Below are 20,607 nucleotides of genomic sequence, written 5' to 3' on the forward strand. Positions count from 1 at the left end.
AGGAATCAGGGCTAGGCCGTTCTCTGTAGTCTGCAGCTAGTGAGTACAACCAAATGCCTGTTTCCTCACTCACAGTATAAATGGCACTTTGTGGCCCTAGCAGTCTCGGGGCAGGGGTGGTGTTACTTCCTTCCTCCCTCCTCCCTCCCTCCCTCTCTTCCTTTCTTTCTTTTCCTTAATAGTTAATACATTCATGGGATACAAAATTCAAGTTATAAAAAGTTCTATGCAGTTATTCTTCCCACGGCTATATTTCAACCACCGAGTTCCTTCTCCCTCCCCTCCTTGACAATCTACATTTACTTACATACCTCTTATAGACAATAGAACATTTCAGAAACATTTTTACAAAAGAAAAAAACTGCCATATCCAACCCCAGTTATTTATTTCAAATCTTTGACAGTATGTATTCATATTTTATACACAGTTGTGATTATGGGGAATAAGCAATAACATAGTTTGCTTTTTTTTTTCACTTAGCAGTAGGAATATATATTTTTTATTTATTTATTTATTTATTTATGCATGCATGCATGCATGCATGCATGCCTGTGTTGGGTCTTCGTTTCTGTGCGAGGGCTTTCTCCAGTTGCGGTGAGCGGGGGGCCACTCTTCATCGCGGTGCACAGGCCTCTCACTGTCGCGGCCTCTCCCGTTGCGGAGCACAGGCTCCAGACGCGCAGGCTCAGTAGTTGTGGCTCACAGGCTTAGTTGCTCCGCGGCATGCGGGATCGTCCCAGACCAGGGCTCGAACCCGTGTCCCCTGCATTGGCAGGCAGATTCCCAACCACTGCGCCACCAGGGAAGCCCAGGAATATATTTTTAAGTTGTGATATAAATTGACTGCTTGGAGACAGTCAGTTTTCAAAGATCAGAGGAAGAAAATAAACACTTTAAAAGTGCTTAGAGACTTTTAGTAGCATGGAGTTGCTTCTGGCTGCCCAGTGCTCTACTCAAGAACTAGAAAAACCAGATAAAATATAAAAATTGTCTTTATAAAAGGCCTTAGAGAATTGCTGAAGGAAAGAGGATTAAAGGGCCTAAAATTTTGAAGTAGAGCGAATCATAGAGACGTGAGCTGACAGTTTGCAGCACATTTTCCCCTGGGAGCATTTGCTGACTCTGGGTTTGAGCAAGAGGCTGAGAATCCAAGCATTGCCCAGACAAGAGGGTTGCAGCCGGGGACCAGAGAAGCCAGCTGAGCTTAGTGCTCTCATGACACTGGAGGAACAAAGCTGGGGACTGGAAGAGCCTTAAAAACAACACATTTTCTGTTCAAGATACTTACCAAATTCTGAAGCTGTGTAGGGCCAGAGGCTATGGAAAGCTAAGCCTCAAACCTCTGAAAAGCAGAATCGAATTTTTGGCAGGCTTATTGTGCTGATGATTAGAATTCAGGACCCACCAGGGGGAGGGGACTGGTGAACACACAGGGCTTCAGTTGCAAGCTCAGGGGGGCTCCTTACTAGGAAGGAGGTGAAACAGGTAGACTGAGGCTTATCAAACTCACAGTGTAGCTGCAAACCACGTAGTCCCTGAGTGGATTAAGGTGATCGGCCCCCATCCTATTTGCGCAGCAGAGGAAAGAGTGGAAGAAAAAACATCTAGAGATGCTCTGATTTTTTTATACACAATTTCTGGATCTAATAAAAATTACTAGCAAGTCAAGAGATATTATTTAAAACCAGAGCAAAAGTAGAAAATAGAAACAGGTGAGCCAAATATTGGAGAAAGTTGACAAGGAGTTTAAACTATGATTGATACGCTCAAGAAATAGAGGGAAATATGGAGGAAATAGATTAAATATTTAAACTACACCTATGGACTTCTAATAATGGCTGAGTAAGATGCTTGGGAATGACCCCTCCACAAACAACAACTGTAAAATCTGGACATAATACGAAAAACAGCTACTTGAAGACACTGGAGAATGAAGGGAAGCAGAAAGTTTGGTGGGGAGTTCACACTCAGAAGAGGATTGTGCAGAGAAAGTTCCCTGTTTTTGCTGCTTGTAACTTAGCAGGTGACAAAGTGGTAGGTACAATATGCTGGCGGAAAATCGCAGTACGAGTACTGAGCCAGGGCAACTGAAGCCCCTGGAGGGAAAGATGGGAGTCTCAGAAGGGAAGAGCCAGAGAGAGGGGAATCCCCAAGTTCTGTCCGCCCACATCTCTGCCCAAACTCTGGACCACAAATGTGCCGATCAGACTCAAGGCAGCTCAGCTAAAGACTGAAAATCTAAACTAAGATTGGAGCTGCCACCCCATAAGTGTGATTTGCACTGTATATCCACCCAAGCTAATTGCCTAATGAAGGAACCATCACTCTTTGGAGACAAATAATAGAAACCAGAGTCTCCACAGTTTAACGTTGAAAATTGACACCAACACTGAGGTGATCCAGATACTGGAATTAACATACCAGGATATTAAAGCAGCAATGAAAGTATGTTCTCAGTGAATAAGAAGATAGGCAACCTACCTACCTGAGCATAGAAACAAATGACTTTTGAAAAATAGAAACGTCGGAAATAAAAGTCACAGTAACTGAAAATTTTTAAATTAAATGGATGGATTTAACAGCAAAAGAGGTGATTACAGAATGGGTCAATGAACTAGAAGATAAACCAATAGAAATTACCCATGCTGTAGGACAAAGGAAAACAGAATTTTTAGAAAAGACTCACAGACCAGTTAAGGTCAAACAGTCTGACAGATATGTGATTGGAGTCCTAGAAGGCAAAGAGAAGGAAGAGAGCAGGAAAAAATACTTAAAAAACAGTCAAAAATTTCCCAAATTTGATGAAAGAAATTTACAGATTTTAGATACTCCACAAAGCCACCTTGATTAACACCGAAAGGCCACATCTAGGAACATTATAGTCAAATTACTGAAAGCTAAAGATGAAGAGCAAATCCTGAAAGCAAGAGAAAAACAACACACCACATACAGAGGAACAACAATTAACAGCCGCCTTCTCACCAGAAATCAGAGGCCAGAGGAGAGTGTAACAACATCTCTAAAATGCTACCAGAAAAAGAAGGTCAACTCAGAAAGCTAAATTTACCAAAACTATACTTCAAGAAAGAAGTTGAAATAAAGACGTTTTCAGATAAAACTAAGAGAATTCATTGCCAACAATCCTACGCTGTAAGAAATGTTAAAGGGGTTATTTGGCTTGAAGGGGAGTGATAACAGAGGGAAACTCAGATCCTCAGAAAGGGATGGAGCACATCAGAAATAGTATCTGAGTAAATATAAAGACTATTTTTAAATGTTTTTCCTATTAATTTTTTTATAATACATATGAATATAAGATGCAGATTTTTTTCAAGTACACAGACTATTCGGTATAAGCCACATGCTGAGCCATAAAACAATTCTCAGTACATTTAAAGGAATAAATTAAAAGGATAAAGAGTATGTTCGGGCTTCCCTGGTGGCGTGGTGGTTGAGAGTCTGCCTGCCAATGCAGGGGACACGGGTTCGAGCCCTGGTCTGGGAAGATCCCACATGCCGCGGGGCAACTAGGCCCGTGAGCCACAACTACTGAGCCTGCGCGTCTGGAGCCTGTGCTCCGCCACAAGAGAGGCCGTGACAGCGAGAGGCCCGCGCACCGCGATGAAGAGTGGCCCCCACTTGCCGCAACTAGAGAAAGCCCTCGCACAGAAACGAAAACCAAACACAGCCATAAATAAATAAATAAATAAATAAAAATTAAAAAAAAAAAAAAATAAAGTAGCTCCTCGTGCAGGTTCTCAAGTCAGGTTTTAAAAAAAAAAAAAAAAAAAGAGTATGTTCTCTGACAATAATGGAATTGAGTTAGAAATTAGTAACAGTAAGATAGCTTGGTGGGTCAGTCTAAGTCCAATCAGGAGATAGAACCACCCAGTAATTTAAACATGGCAGGGTTAATATATACAATCATTAAATTATACGAGGAGAACTATAAAAATGTAAAGAGAACTCTAAAAGGGTACCTGAGGGCTGAGGACAAACTTCATAGGTCCCCCACCCCCAAGGCTGGGGTTCAGGCCTCATGGCAGCCTACTGGGTGGTGGACAGGTTCACTGGTTTGCCCAGGCCAGAGCTGGTTCACAGTTGCCAGACAAGAAACAACCCTCCAGGACACAGGCAAGCTGAGGCTGATGGGCAGGCGCACAGGGAACGTAGGGACACAACCTATAGGCACCAAGCCCAGAGCACACATTTTCCACATAGGGAGGATCCCAGGAAACAACCGTCCAGGGCACAGGTGAGCCAAGGCTGTTGGGCAGGTGCACCAAAAGAGTTGGAGTGCCCTGTGTGCTCAAGGCCTGGAGTGTATGATGTCCACGCAGGGCATGGAGGACCATGGGAATCTACCCTCTGGGGAGAAAAGCCAAGGTTGGTGAACAGACACATGGAACTGGGGCACCGCTGTGCATACACGCTGTCCATGCCTGGAGGGCTTTGGGAAAAACAATCCAGGGCATAGATAAACAAGGCTGAGGGGGCAAGGGCACAGAGTTAGGGAGTTGCCATGGGTACAAGGCCTGGAGCATGCAGTATCCTTGACAGGAGGGCCACAGCAAAGTGGTCACCGGGTGTGGACCAGGTTTGCGAGGTTGCCGAGGGAGCACCTCTCTTGGCATGTGGCTGAAGGAGAGCATCACCCGATATTCTAGATGTCCCCTCACACAGCGCACTTGCACCCCTAATAGACCACGGCGCATGAGCAAGGAAAAGCAAACCGGAGCTCACTGGAGCCAGGAAGACAAGCCCTTTCCTTCTTTCAGTATCCCTCCAGCACCCTCTACTGATAGAGATTACCACTGTGCTCACTGTAAGGGAGAAATGCTGATTCCAGTACTGCTATCACAGGACAGGTTCTGCAGGTGAATGTGGAGCTAATGTCCATCTTTTTTCATGCACCATTCTACACATATTTGAACTTCCATATTCCTACTAACAACATATATCTATCCTTCTTAAAAGTGACGTTCTCACTCCTCCCCCAAAATGAGAAGACATACAGTCCCAACAGTCACTGTATCCATCACTGACTATATTAATGACTCCACAAATTTTGTCCTGGTCCCACTAAATATTCTATTACCTAAAGATTAAATTATAAAGTTGGGGCTTCCCTGGTAGCGCAGTGGTTACAAATCCGCCAGCCAATGCAGGGGACACGGGCTCGAGCCCTGGTCCGGGAAGATCCCACATGCTGTGGAGCAACTAAGCCCATGCGCCACACCTACTGAGCCTGCGCTCTAGAGCCCGCGAGCCACAACTATTGAGCCCACGTGCCACAACTGCTGAGCCCGTGTGCCACAACTACTGAAGCCCGTGTGCCTAGAGCCCGTGCTCCACAACAATAGAAGCCACTGCAATGAGAAGCCTGCGCACCACAACGAAGAGTAGCCCCCACTCGCCACAACTAGAGAAAGCCTACGTGCAGCAATGAGGACCCAACGCAGCCAAGTATACATAAGTAAAATATAAATTATTAAAAAAAAATTATAAAGTTGACCTCCAACAAATTGTAAATAGAGAGGTAAAAAGGAGAAAATGGTCAGTATATACAAATAAACACATGCATACAAGAAGCAAAGAAACATACACAAAGCTGCCACAGCCCTCGTTTTTGTAATTGGTCACTTTTGTAACTGTTCACAAGGTCATAGTTAATATCCATGGCTTTCTTCTTCAATTGCCCATTCCGTGTTTCCTTTGCCCTCAGCTAGAGCTTCTGCTGCTGCTATGGGATCTTTAACTGGTAGAGTGACCCAAACCCCCATTCCTAAATGATCTGAGTCCTACTTCTGGGGGCGGCCATGGATATACTAATAGGTGCCCCAGAGAATCCTCTGGGTTCCAGACATAGTCCTCCTTGCCTCCATTGTGTAGCAGCAGCCCAATTTCCCCTTGGGACTCAGATCAGTCGTTCCAACCAGTAGGTTGGAACCCCCTCCCCTTTTTTGGGGGGGGCCATTGGTTTAGTGGCATAAGGACCCCAAATTGGCCAGGTGGCAATCTCATTTTCCAATTCAGTGGTACCATTGTTGTGTCCCCTTATGGAATATTACTCACTTGGGAACTAAGATCTCCAAATCAGCAGGCTCAAATTTTTCAGGATAAGAGGCAAAAACTCTGTGGGTGGGTTATTAGGTATAATAGTGAGAGGAGTCATTCCTCTCCCACCCCTTGATTCCTGGACCCATGTGTGCTGGCCAGGGGGTTGACAGTACCATATAATAGTCTCTGATTCAAAGACATACTTCATTCTGTAAATTAGAAGCCCCATCCTTTCAGGGTGTTGTCTCCCAACTGGTGCCATAACTGAGTCTTCAGTAAACCGTTCTACTTTTCAATTAAACCACCTTATTCCAGGTGACAAAGTATGTGTAGTAAGACCAGTTATTTCCACAGGCATAAGCCCACTGCCACACTTCCTTTGCTGTGAAATGAGGATCTTGGTCAGATGCAATGCTGTGCAGAATGCCCTGAGGAACACACCATGTCTCTGTTGGGAGGACCCCAGGAAACTTCACTTTTATGAAGTGACCCAAGGCTGGTGGGCGGGTTACAGAGGAACTGGGGCACTGCTGCAGAGGCAGAGTCTGGAGAGTGTGGTGTCCACACCAGAAAATCCCTGGGAAACAACCCTTTGGGGTGCAGCAAGCCAAGGCTGGTGGGCAGGGGCACACAGGGGATCAGGATGCCGCTGCAGGTGTGGGGCAGAGGCAAGGTGATCACCTAGGAGACCAGTGAGCCCCACAGCCCCTTGGCATGCAGCTGGGGCAGAGCACCAGTGGAAGTCCCCACACACATGCACCTCTGACAGGCTGTGCAGCAGGAGCAAGAAAAATCACAACACAGCACGCTGGCACCAGGAGGAAAAGCCCCTTTCTTCCGCAGCGTCCATCCAGGGCCCTCTACTGACAGAGCCTAACACTGTGCTCGCTGTAATGGAGAAGTGCTTCCAGTCTAGTCCATTACCGCAGAACAGGTACCGAAGTGTTTATCTGGAGCTGAGGAGCCATATGTTGATAACTGCCACACTAGGAAACCATTAAATATTTACAAGTTAAATAATACACTTGTAAATAATCATCGATCAAAGAAGAAACCATAAGAGAAATTAGAAAGTACTTTGAACTACATCGTGATGAAAATACATTTTAAATGCATATGATGCAGCTTTCATTAGAAAAGACGAAAGATCTAAAACCCAACGGTCTAAGTTTTCACGTTAAACTAGAAAAAGAGCAAATTAAGCCCAAAGTAAGTAGAAAGAAAGAAGGCTAAATGTACAACCAGAAAAAAACAGAACATGGGTAAATAATAGAGAAAAATATACGAAACTAAAAGTTAATTCTTTGAAAAGTTAGTTGATTAATCTTCAGCTAGACTGACCAAGTGGAGTTTATCCCAGGAATGTAAGGTTGGTTTAACATCTAAAAATCAGGGACGTCCCTGGCCGTCCAGTGGTTAAGACTCTGCTTCCACTGCAGGGGGCACAGGTTCCATCCCTGGTCGGGGAACTAAGATCCCCCATGCTGCATGGCACAGCAAAAAAAAAAAAACTAAACATCAATGAGTGAAATTCACCAAATCGGTAGAATAAAGGGGAAAAAACATTTGATCATTAATTAGCTGTATCTGTGACAAAATTCAACACTCATTCATGATAAAAATTCTCTGCAAACTAAGAATAGTTAGCATGTACCAAAATTCCAGACTCCAGAAGGAAGCAGGTGTTCAGCATAAACCACATAGTTTGTACTAACATTTTAGAGACAGTGAGCCGCTTTGGATTGGTGGAAACCCTTCTGAAATACAAGTTCCCAGACCCAGGCAAAGGCCAACCTTGCAAGTAGGACTTTCTAAGGATAGCGGTCTCAGGCCTGCTATGTCAACTCTTTTCTGTTCAATATCACAACCATATTGGTTTCTTTCCAGGAAGGCAAGGTTGATTATACCTTTGCAAATCAATGTAATTCATAACATTAGCAGAATAAAGGGAGGAAAGCATATGATCATCTCAACAGATGCAGAGACAGTATCAATAAAATGTATCAGGGACTTCTCTGGTGGCGCAGTGGTTGGGAATCCGCCTGACAATGCAGGGGACATGGGTTCGAGCCCTGGTCCGGGAAGATCCCACATGCTGCGGAGCAACTAAGCCCGTGTGCCACAACTACTGAGCCTGCACTCTAGAGCCTGAGAGCCACAACTACTGAGCTCACATGCCACACTACTGAAGCCGGCGTGCCTAGAGCCCATGCTCCACAACAAGAGAAGCCACTGCAATGAGAAGCCCAAGCACCACAATGAAGAGTAGCCCCTGCTCACCGCAACTAGAGAAAGCCCGCGCGAAGCCACGAAGACCCAATGCAGCCAAAAATAAAATAAATTTATTAAATAAATAAATACTTTCCCCTGATGTTAGGAGTAAGACAAGAATATCTATTATCACCACTTCTATTCAACATTATACTGAAGGTCCTGGCCAGTGCAATAAGGTAATAAAAAGAAATTGAAGGTACAGGGATTGGAAAGGAAGAAGTAAAACTATACTTTCTGATAATGTGATATTATGTACATTAAAACCCAAAAGAATCACAAAAGCCTACTAGAAATAATTGATTTACCAAGGGCACTGGATATTGGGAGAGGCAGCCTGCCTTGGGCCCTAGCATCCCTGCACATGTTTGTTTTTTTTTTTTTACAAATTTATTTATTTTATTTATTTATTTTTGGCTGCATTGGGTCTTCATTGCTGCACGTGGGCTTTCTCTAGTTGCGGCGAGTAGGGGCTACTCTTCGTTGTGGTGCGCGGGCTTCTCATTGCAGTGGCTTCTCTTGTTGTGGAGCATGGGCTCTAGGCGCGTGGGCTTCAGTAGTTGTAGCACGTGGGCTCAGTAGTTGTGGCTCACGGGCTCTAGAGCACAGGCTCAGTAGTTGTGGCGCATGGGCTTAGATGCTCCACGGCATGTGGAATCTTCCTGGACCAGGGCTCAAACCCGTGTCCCCTGCATTGGCAGGCAGGTTCTTAACCACTGCGCCACCAGGGAAGCCCCTGCACGTTGTTTTTTTTGTTTTTTTGTTTTTAACTTTTTATTTTATATTGGAGTATAGGTGATTAACAATGTTGCATTAGTTTCAGGTGTACAGTAAAGTGATTCAGTTATACATATACATGTAGCTATTCTTTTTCAAATTCTTTTCCCATTTAGGTTGTTATATAACATTGAGCAGAGTTCCCTGTGCTATACGGTAGGTCCTTGTTGGTTATCCATTTTATTTTATTTATTTTTTTATTTTTTCAATTTTCTTTATAGTTTACTAATAAGTCAAAAGAAATTTTTTTTTTAAAAATAGAAGCATCATAAACCTTTTCCTTCTCCTAGTTCCTGGGTCTTTTTTTTTTTTTTTCACACACACACTGTATTTTATTTTTACAAGAGATAAATAGACTGACACCAAGCATTGTAAATGGATGACCACAACAAAAGCAACAATGATCTGCGTGTTGTTTTTGCTGAAAACTCCAAAACAAAAGGCCTGTCTCCTGACACTGAGCACATAGGCAATTAGGTAGGCCAAGGCCACCACAGTGTGACTACAGTGTAATTGTTCCCTGCCCCAGAGTAGGGGGAGCCTGGCTTATTTGCTGCTTGCTAAAAAATGTTCTGAGCCCTTGGCCCTGGGCTCCTCAGATGTGGCATAACCCACTGTGTGCACCACCACTGGGGCTCACTGTGTCGCTCATAGGACTTGGGTACTGGAGAAACAGGCTGCCATGATGATGCTCCTGCTGTTTGCTGTGCTATGAGTAATTCAATCTTATTGCCTACTTGTAGCACCTGTGGAGTTGTGGCATGTTAATCCTTGCCATCCTCTACGACAGGAGTCAGCAAAGTTTTTCTTTCTTTTTTTTTTTTTTTTAAAGTCTTATTTATTTATTTATTTATGGCTGTGTTGGGTCTTCGTTTCTGTGCGAGGGCTTACTCCAGTTGTGGCAAGCGGGGGCCACTCTTCATCGCGGTGTGCAGGCCTCTCACTATCGCGGCCTCTCTTGTTGCGGAGCACAGGCTCCAGACGCGCAGGCTCAGTAATTGTGGCTCACAGGCCCAGTTGCTCCGCGGCATGTGGGATCTTCCCAGACCAGGGCTCGAACCCCTGTCTCCTGCATTGGCAGGCAGATTCTCAACCACTGCGCCACCAGGGAAGCCCCAGCAAAGTTTTTCTTAAAGGGCCAGATGGTAAGTATTTAAGCCCATGGGCCATACAGTCTCTGTTGCAACTATTTAACTTAGCATGAAAGCCTATAGCATGAATGCAGCTGTATACAAAATGTAAATCTGTGGGTGTGTCTGTGTTCCCCCCAAAAACTTTACTTACAGAAACAAACAGCTGGCCCACCTTCCTTTTAGAGTTGGACATCTGAGGTTCACAGAAGGAACTTGCCTAACTCTTGTCTAGCAGGCAGTGGAGGCAGATGTGCTGGCTCCAGGAGCCCTTTCCACCCCTCCCAGCCTTGCTGTGTGCCTTGCTCCGCTGACACTAAAGAAAGCCCGCCAGGCTTGCAGTTCAGTTCCAAGAGGAGGCACAAGTGGAGATCAGAGCGCAGAGGAGAGGGGAGGGGAGGAGCTCAGATATAAATTCACCAGTTTTTCAGACTTTCACAGCTCCTGGTGGGACTCCTCCATGCACATTACTCTCCCCAGTTTCAGGGAATTGCTTCTGCTGCTTCTCCTCTCAGCCCAGAAGAAACAATTACTGACCCTCGCCTCCACCCCAACTAGCTAGGAGTACAGCACTGTCTGAAAGGTTAGTCACTCAGAATGCAAATCAAAACCACAATGAGATATCACCCCACAACTGTCAGAATGGCTATTATCAAAAAGACAACAGGGGCTTCCCTGGTGGCGCAGTGGTTGAGAATCCGCCTGCCAATGCAGGGGACACAGGTTCGAGCCCTGGTCTGGGAAGATCCCACATGCCGCGGAGCAACTGGGCCTGTGAGCCACAACTACTGAGCCTGCGCGTCTGGAGCTTGTGCTCCGCAACAAGAGAGGCCACGACAGTGAGAGGCCCGCGCACCGCGATGAAGAGTGGCCCCCACTTGCCACAACTAGAGAAAGCCCACGCACAGAAACGAAGACCCAACACAGCCCAAAATAAATAAATAAATAATTAATTAAAAAAAAAAAAAAAAAGACAACAGGGACTTACCTGGTGGTCCAGTGGTTAAGAATCGGCCTTCCAATGCAGGAGGTGCGGGTTCGATCCCTGGTCAGGGAACTAAGATCCCACATGCCACGGGGCAACTAAGCCCACGGGGCAACTAAGCCCTCATGCTGCAACTGGAAGATCCTTCATGCCGCGACGTAGATAGATCCTGTAACAAAGACCTGATGCTGCCAAAAAAAGAAAAAAAAAAAGACAACAAATAACGAGCGATGTTGAGGATGTGGAGAAAAGGGAACCCTCCTGCACTGTTGGTGGCAATGTAAATTGGTGCAGCTGTTACCAACTTGAGTCCTTGAACTCCTTAATCAACAGAAATTGATAAGAGGCCAGATGAGGAATTTAGGCAAAGCTTTACTGGAACTCATGCTGCAGCATGAGGGAGTGAGAACAAGAAACAGATGCCCTTGCTCACTCCCCAAAGAGGGGGCGTGAGTGAGCTGGTTCCTTAAATAGGGTGAGGGTAGGGGTGGGTCCGGCCGGAGGGGTGGCTTTGGTGGTCTGCCTACCCCCTCGGTGGTGCTGTGTGCAGGGATCATGCGCAGTACCCTGCTTCTGCCCCCCCCCCAACTCAAAAGCAGCAGTTGGGTTTTGGCCTTTTTGTATCTTATTGTTCATAATTTGTCCAAACCGTGCATGCATGCAGTTATTTTCAGTCCCTTATAGTTTCTTTGTATTCTTTTGCTTGGGGAGATGTTTGTCCAGGTGCAAGCACTCCAGCAAAGGATCCCAGGTCCAAGCCACAATGAGGTATCACTTCACACCTACTAGGATAGTGATAATAACAATTTTAAAAACAAAATAAAAAGTGTTGGTGAGGACGCAGAGAAATTGGGACCCTTGTTCAGTGCTGGTGGAATCTAAAATGGTTACAGACACCGTGGAAAATAGTTTGACGGTTCCTCAAAAAGTTAAACATACAATTACCAAAACACTCAGTAATTCCACTCCTAGATATATATTCAAAGGAACTGAAAACAGAGGCTTCCACAGATACTTCTATAACGATGTTCACTGCATTTTTCTAGCCCAAAGACTGAAATCCGTGTCCACTTCTCAACAGATGGATAAACAAAATGTGGCGTACACACACACACACGAATATTATTCAGCCATAAAAAGGAATGAAGTTCTGATCTATGCTACAACATGAATGAACCTTGAAAACATGCTAAATGAAATTACGCCAGACACAAAGTACTTTGTTTTCTCAACTCCCATACACGTCACGGGTCACCTGGTGATCATGTTTCATCTTCCTGTCTCACTTACGCTCCTTGAAAGGAGCCTCTAGTTCCGATTAATTTTGGTATCTGCTAACTACCTGGTTCATAAATCGGAGGCACAAAACCCCCTACTACCCTTCCCCCCCCCCAAAAAAAAGACTGCTTGCTAGACAAAAGACCCCAAACCCCACCGCGCATTTGCATAGCACTGTCGTGCACACCGTCTCTCATTTTCAGACCGTTGTTAGTAAAGAGAATCTTGGGGCCGGGGCCTATTTGCCAATCCTGCGGTCACATTACCACTACTGGCTACACTCAGACGACTCATTGTAAACCTGGGATGGGGAAGCCCAAGAGCCGCTCCCGCCCCCGGGGTCCTGAGGACAACTACTCGGTGGGCGGCCACTATTCTCTCTCAAGTCGGCAGCCGAAACCCCAGCGAAAGCAATTTGCTGGCACGCGCGGACGGCACCGAGACAGCCCAGGCACCACGTAACCATAGAGTGAGGTAGGCGGGTAGAGAGGCCAGAATTGAGGGCCGCTCCGTCCCCAGCTTCCGGCAACGCCTCGCTGCTCCAGGAGTAGCTGTAGCCGCGTATGCAGTTTCCATGGGGACTGAAGATGGCGCAGCGAGGTGAGATTCCGGAGGTGTGTGAGTCGCTGGTCCTGCTCTCCTCAGTACCCGCCCCCCAACCTTCTCTCCCAGTGCTCGACCTAAACCCTTCATTCTCGGGTGTTAGGGACATCACTCCTCACTTGTCCGGAGCAGGGTTTGGCGGACTCACCCACCCTGAGTGCCTGAAGGTCTCGAGGTGCGGGTCTCAGATACCCCCAAATCCTTGGCTGGGCCTATTCTAGGCCAGCTCAGTTGCGAATTTGCAGCGTGACTTTAAACAGGCCAGTGCTGGTCTCTGAGCCCCAATTTCCCTTCCCAAATAGTGACGAGGTTAGATCTTAGAGAGGCTTTGACTTTCAGCCCCAAAGCCGAAGGAGTCGAGTTTGACGGTATTCCGGAAAGAAGGGGATTGAAGGAAACCCCCCTCCACACCGTATATACACACGCACTCCTCATCAGCAATCAGAAGTGCCCCCAAGTGGCCCTTTCCACTAGCTGCGACCTCGTGTTTCCTCCAAGTTAGACACAGAACCATTGAAATAACTTAGGTTGAGCTGCCCTCCAGCCCATCTCTTTTCTCTGTGCTCATATTTTCAGGTAAACGGTTGTCCTCCACCCCCCTGGAAATCCTGTTCTTTCTGAACGGGTGGTATTATGCTACCTGTTTCCTGCTGGAACTCTTCGTATTTCTGTATAAAGGTAAGGCCTGGGGTTTGACTGCCCTTGCCCCAACATCCCTTCCCCACTTCAGCCCAGAGCCAGCTGCCACCAAAAGCCTTCTTGTTTTTCATTCTTTTCTGCCCCCCGGGGCTCCTCTTCGCTGCACGGTGGAAGTCTCTTCATCAGGTGACTTCCTTGAGAATGATTTAGTAAGAAGCCCCTCGGCAAGATTTTCTTGAGTTTGGGAAATGTGGGCTTTTCCATTCTGACTCTCCCCCATCACCTCTTTGCTGAACTCCACTTTAAGCCCATTGGTGACCTTCAGCAGCCTGTGTACCCATGTACGTCTGATTACTGTGGAGAGCGGAGTCCCCATAGACTCTCCGAGTTAGGAGTAAAACCCCGTAATAATGAGCCTGCTTCTAACAGACGTAGCCGCACCAGGAGTTAACAGATCCTGCAGCAGGTTAACAGATCCTGCCCACATCTCACTAAGTAGTTCATGGAAAGCTGATAAGACTCGTGTTCTCTTTATTCCCAGGTGTGTGGGAGTTCTTGTGTGTACTGTTCTATGTTGTTTGCAAGCTCTGACTTTTGTATTGGCAGGTCTCCTGCTACCATATCCAACAGCCAATCTAGTACTGGATGTGGTGATGCTCTTCCTTTATCTTGGAATTGAAGTAATTCGACTATTTTTTGGTGAGTGTTGTCCAGAGAATATTTCCATTCCTTATATGAGACGAGCTGGTATCTGTAACCTGATTAACAAGGAAAAGTTTCAATACATAACCTAGGCTCACCATAAGAGATTGGATCTGGTGGTATATCCCGTTACTCCCTCTCTGAAGTTTCAAGCTGCTTCATATTTTGGGTCAGGATTTATCTGTCTGTTGCTCTGCAGGGCCAGAAGTAGGTGGTGACATGAGATATTAGATAATTCCTTCCCAGTTGTCTAGCTGCTACAAGAGTTCCTGGTTCCTCTCACTGGTTTGCTTGGGAGAATAGATTCAGTTGTAACTCCATGTCCAGAGCAGTAGACGCCTATCCAGGGCAGTAGACGCCTGCACAGGTCAGCACTAAGATCCCCTCCACTTCTCTGAATGAGGATTTCTCTAGGACAAGTTTTATATCCCCAGAAATACAGAGCAAGCCCTTATTAGTTAGAATATCTCATCCCTGAAAACGGTGTTAAAACACACACTGAGGGGAAAAAAATAGTTTCAACACATATAACAAAGGATAAAGAAGGTTCACATAAAGTGCTAAGAAAAAAACCTAGTTTTAAAAATTAGCAAGGGGATTGACATATATACAGTAATGATACTATGTATAAAATAGATAACTAATGAGAACCTACTGTATAGCACAGGGAACTCTACTCAATGCGCTGTGGTGACCTAAATGGGAAGAAGATCCAAAAAAGAGGCGATATATGTATATGTATAGCTGATTCACTTTGTTGTACAGTAGAAACTAACACAACATTATAAAGTAACTATACTCCAGTAAAAATCAAAAAAAAAAAAAATCACTAGCAAAAAAAAGAAAAAATTAGTAAGGGACGCTAATGGGCAATTCACATAATAATTACAAAGGATCAATACACATGATAAAATGCCCAGACTCACTAACAAAAAGCAAATTGAAAAAACAAGGTAACATTTTCACCCATCAGATTAAAAAGGTTTCCAAATTCCCAGTATTCTAGTGGCTGTGAGGAACAGGTCTCTATGGTCTCACACTCTTGTGGGTATTTATATTCCCACACCCTTTGGGAATATAAATTAGTACAACCTTTTTGCTAATAGTTTTACCAGGTAAAATTCGTATTCTTAGACCTAACAATTTCCCTTCCAAAACTGGTTGAAAAAAACAGATACTTCTACAGATATGCTAAGATATCTGTATGAGAACGTTTATTGCCATGTATTTTTCTTTTATAAATTTATTATTTTTTAAATTTTATTTATTTTTGGCTGTGTTGGGTCTTCATTGCTGCGCACGGGCTTTCTCTAGTTGTGGTGAGCGGAGGCTACTCTGCGTTGTGGTGCACGGGCTTCTCATTGCTGTGGCTTCTCTTGTTGCGGAGCACAGGCTCTAGGCATGCGGGCTTCCGTAGTTGTGGCACACGGGCTCAGTAGTCGTGGTTCACGGGCTCTAGAGCACAGGCTTAGTAGTTGTGGCGCACGGGCTTAGTTGCTCCGCGGCATGTGGGATCTTCCCGGACCAGGGCTCGAACCCATGTCCCCTGCATTGGCAGGCAGATTCTTAACCACTGTGCCACCAGGGAAGCCCCTGCCATGTATTTTTTAACATCAAAGCATTAGAAACAACCTAAACATCTATCATTACAGGATTAGTTAAATAAATTATGGCATTGGTTCAGTGAAATTGTTCATAGCCGTTAAAAAAGGGTAAGGTAGTTATGTGTGGAAAGATGTCTAACTATGTTAAATGGTTAAATAAGTTGCAAAACAGTATGCAGAGTATGATTCTATTTTTAGAATAATAAATAGTAATATGTGACCATACACATAAAAAAGTCTGAAACAGTATACGTCATTCTGTAATAATGGCTATCTCTAAGGGCTGAGTCATGTGGTCTTTTAGTTTCTATATTTTCTAAAATGATTTTTTATATATTTTTTTCTATTTTTTGGCTGCCCCGTACGGCATGTGGGATCTTAGTTCCCCAACCAGGGATCAAACCCATGCTCCCTGCAGTGGAAGCCTGGAGTCTTAACCACTGGACTGCCAGGGAACTCCGTATTTTCTACATTAATTGAAAAGTTTTCAATGATTATATATTATTTTTATGATTTACAAAATTTTTCCTCAAATAAAGAGCCCATTGTCCCTTGCCTGGGAGCCAGGCTGGAAGCAGGACCTCTCGGCCAATGACTGCAATGCTGTAGCTGCTCCTAAGCCTCTAGTTTTTGACACAGTGGGGCCGCATTTATAAACCTACACACCCCCATTCAGGGGCATTTTCCTCTGCTTGCCAGCCCATCCCATCCCACCTGCCTTTCCTCTGAGGCCAAGGAAAGCAGGCCACTTGGAGGTGACTCCATGGGCTGTGTCTGACAGGTACAAAGGGAAACCTCTGCCAACGGAAGATGCCGCTTGGTATTAGCATGGCCTTGACCTTCCCATCTGCCATGATGGCCTCCTATTACCTGCTGCTGCAGACCTACGTGCTCCGCCTGGAAGCCATCATGAACGGCATCTTGCTCCTCTTCTGTGGCTCAGAGCTGCTGCTTGAGGTGCTCACCCTGGCTGCGTTCTCCAGGTACTGCTGCTGAGGGACCATTTCTCATCACCTGAGGGCTGGATTCCCATCCCAGGGGGGGATTCATTGTTTGTCTAAAGCCTGAGGGGTCTAGAGGATTTTTAAGGGCGAAAAGGGTGTCCGTGGGACTGCCTTTCCCACTTAGGGCAGATATTCTCCTCGTTCTTTGGGGCCAAGAGGCTTGGAATATAGAACAGTTCCAGCCAGCTGCTCTTATTCACTGGTCTTTTAACATTTTGTTTCTTTCTTTCTTTCTGCCATCAGTATGGACAGGATTTGAAGTACAAAAATTTCAGCCAGCAGCCCTCACAGGCTGAGACCACACATACCTCTGGTACTTTAGCCATACCAGTGAGAAACGGTGGGTCACGTTGTCCTGGGAAAGGTTGCAGCTTTTCCTCAGCACAGACACCTTGGGGAACAAACCGAGCATAAGGCCACTGGGCACCATCTTCTAAACCGGGATCATCAGCCCAAGAGACTCTTCTACACTCCGGTATAGGGAGGGGCAAGGCTGTCGCCATCCTGGCCCTTCTCAGAACCAATTAATTCCCTTCTGACCTCAAGTTTTCCTCTTTGATCATCGTGGCCAGAGCATCTTGTGTGGACCGTGTAGGCTCCTTGGGCTTCCAGCAGGACCTGAGCTGCACACTCCGTGTGTGTGCTGTGCCCCACATCCTGCAGGAGCACGGGGCACCTCAGGAGGGTGTGCTCCCAGAGTGATGCAAAAGCCGCTCATCCCATTTCTCAGAGACTGAGCTCCAGAACTTTCTCTGGAGCTCATAGTGTTATTTTTCTACTCTGATTATGAAACAAAACATTATTTTATAATAAAGATGTATTTTCTGTGGCGGAGGTTGTAGTAGCCTTTTCCTCACGGCACCCGTCCCTAGAGTTTCTTCCGCTTTAAGAGAAGGTAGAGACTATCCCAGCGGTTTGTTCTCGGCTGTGCTTGGTGATTCAGTGTGGACGCAGAGGCAGTGATGAAGGTGTCCCACTGAGTTTCTTCCCACAGCTCCAGCCTCAATTAATCCCTAAAGGCCCTGCCAGCTTCTGTGTCTTCTTCAGATCTGTCATCCTGACTGCTCACATTCGTCACCTGTGCCCCAAAGCCAGCATCTTGTCTCTCATTCCTCTTTCATATAATTGTCATCTTTCCAGGATGAGGCATGAGTAATTGGAAGGAACATATTCTAAACTTACCAATATTTTTTGGTCATTTGTTTTAAAATTTCAAGTTAATATAAAAGGAACACATACTTTTATTCTTTAAGCTGGAGGCATGTTGCCCTAAATGAGTGAATCATTCCCTTCTCCAAGTAACCGTCTTTAAAACTATTTCTCATCTTGCATGATAGCAGCCATTCTTTAGCCCCAAGAAGCCATAACAGAAGCCACTTTAGGAAACCTTGAGCCATATGGCCCATCTGCTATCAGATGAACCCTAGAATATCTGCTCTTACTCAAAGTAAAAACTAATTAGCCTTTAAGAATGTCATGCTGGTTTTTAACTGCTGATTTCCTGTGATCAGGCTCATTCTCATCCTATGTAGGTTTCCACTTTCCAAAGCACTGATGCTTTTTCTTATTTCCTAACCCTCCGTGTCCTTGCCTAAGAGCTGCCTTTGGGGTCCATCCAAAGACGATTAATAGGTCTGATTAAGCATGAAACAGTAACAAAAAACCCAATAGGAACTTCCCTGACATTTCAATCACATATCCCACTAATATCTTAATTTTCTGCTGCTTCTCACACTGCTTTTTTGTCTAGCCCTGCTTTGAAGAAATCGCTGGCATCAAACTGGAGAAGAACTCATTCTCCATGGCCTCTCTATTTCATTTAGAGTTTCATTGGTTAAGGTCCCCCTCCCAGCAACACAGAAAAATGAATGGGAGGCTCAGTTGAAAGTTTAGAGGTGGCTTATAATTCAAAGGGGCTTTAGAGATCAACTTAATCTCATCCCCAGCTTGGCAGGTTTAGAGATGAGGAAGTAACATAGCCAAGCATCATACAACTGGTTACTAATTTGTCTTACGTGTCTCAATCTGGATCAAGTAAATTCCATTCCTGAACAGGTACCACGTGAGTATAAGAATGAATGATTGAAAATGGGGCTAAGATTAGAACAGGAAGTCCTTGCATTTTCTTCATGGGTATCTGGAAGCTTAGTGCGTTGTGTTTCCCAGGCGTGGCTCCATAGATGCTCCTTCTTCTTACTGTTATTATTTTATTATTATTTTTTTGGCCGCGCCGTGCAGCTTGCAGGATCTTGGTTCCCTGACCAGGGATCGAACCCGTGGCCCCTGCAGTGGAAGCACGGAGTCTTAACCACTGGACCGCCAGGGAAGTCCCATAAATGCTTATTCTTGATGCTTGTTGGAGCCAGCTGTGTGGATGCAGTTAGTCACACCAGAGTAGAACATCATACAACAGAAACTGAGGCAGTGGAGGATGGGAATCAGCACATCTAGTCTTTCAGGGTTAATGTGTCAGAGGCTGTACTCACTGTAGTGTCAAGGGAAGCCACTACACCCCATACACACCTGAAGGACTAACATTCTGGGACAGTGAGAGGACTGAGCCAAGGAGCAGGCCCTGGTCACAAGAGCTGGCAGAGGCCTGCTAGGATACCCACACTCATGCCTAGAACTGTCAGATGACTGCAGTGGTGGTCTCTAGGGGCTGAGGTCTGGCTCATTTCAGGAAGCACTCAGGAACACAGAGGTGACCCAAAGGTCATTCCCTTCCTATACTGCCATGGTAACCCCTAGGAGAAACTCAAGAATGTATTTGCTTCTCTAAAGTAGCAGTCCTCACGCTTTAGTTTACGTAAGTCATCTGGAGCATAAAAAGGAGATTTCTAGACTTCAGAGATTGATGCAGCCAGGAAGGCATTTTAGCAAGCATGGCACATAACTGAGATGCAGGCAACCGTGGAACTCAACTTGAGAACGCTGGTTTAAGTTCTGAGAGGCACTCCAACTATTTTTTTTCCTTCAAGTTTAATAACATCATAGACCCTCAGGGAATTTCCCTTCTACTAAGGGTTACTTGTTTTTATACTGCTCTTGCCTTTACTGGTCTCAGTAACATTTTATATGTCATCTGGTTGCTGGTTCATCTTTTTATTATGCTGACTCTCCTCTTGTTCACCCAACTTTTTAAAAAGCCAGCTTTCAGGAATCCCAAGGATTAACCTGCAACACTTTGCTTTCTTTTTTTTTTTTTTAAACATTATTTTAATTTTTTTTTTTTAATTTAATTAATTTATTTATTTACTTTTTGGCTGTGTTGGGTCTTCGTTTCTGTGCGAGGGCTTTCTCTAGTTGCGGCAAGCGGGGGCCACTCTTCATCGCGGTGCGCGGGCCTCTATCGCGGCCTCTCTTGTTGCGGAGAACGGGCTCTAGACGCGCAGGCTCAGTAATTGTGGCTCACGGGCCCAGTTGCTCTGCGGCATGTGGGATCTTCCCAGACCAGGGCTCGAACCCGTGTCCCCTGCATTAGGAGGCAGATTCTCAACCACTGCGCCACCAGGGAAGCCCTTTGCTAAGCTTTCTAATCTGTACTTCCTTA

General features: G+C 45.4%; 1 protein-coding gene across 2 annotated transcripts; it reads left to right on the plus strand.

Annotated features, from left to right (window-relative positions):
- The first annotated feature begins 13,031 nt into the window (after positions 1 to 13,031).
- On the plus strand, positions 13,032 to 17,877 carry TMEM216 (transmembrane protein 216). 2 transcript variants are annotated; one of them, XM_061203448.1, is made up of 5 exons: positions 13,032 to 13,116; positions 13,682 to 13,783; positions 14,351 to 14,443; positions 16,832 to 17,033; positions 17,298 to 17,877. In XM_061203448.1, the coding sequence occupies exons 3-5, from the start codon at positions 14,398 to 14,400 to the stop codon at positions 17,311 to 17,313; spliced, it is 264 nt and encodes an 87-aa protein (XP_061059431.1). In that variant the 5' UTR covers positions 13,032 to 13,116; positions 13,682 to 13,783; positions 14,351 to 14,397; the 3' UTR covers positions 17,314 to 17,877. The 2 variants fall into 2 exon arrangements, with proteins under 2 accessions (XP_061059431.1, XP_061059430.1); XM_061203447.1 differs by having other exon boundaries at positions 13,051 to 13,102.
- The last annotated feature ends 2,730 nt before the right edge of the window (positions 17,878 to 20,607 follow it).

Source organism: Eubalaena glacialis, chromosome 10 (assembly GCF_028564815.1).
Source record: "Eubalaena glacialis isolate mEubGla1 chromosome 10, mEubGla1.1.hap2.+ XY, whole genome shotgun sequence".
NCBI classification, from domain to species: domain Eukaryota; kingdom Metazoa; phylum Chordata; class Mammalia; order Artiodactyla; family Balaenidae; genus Eubalaena; species Eubalaena glacialis.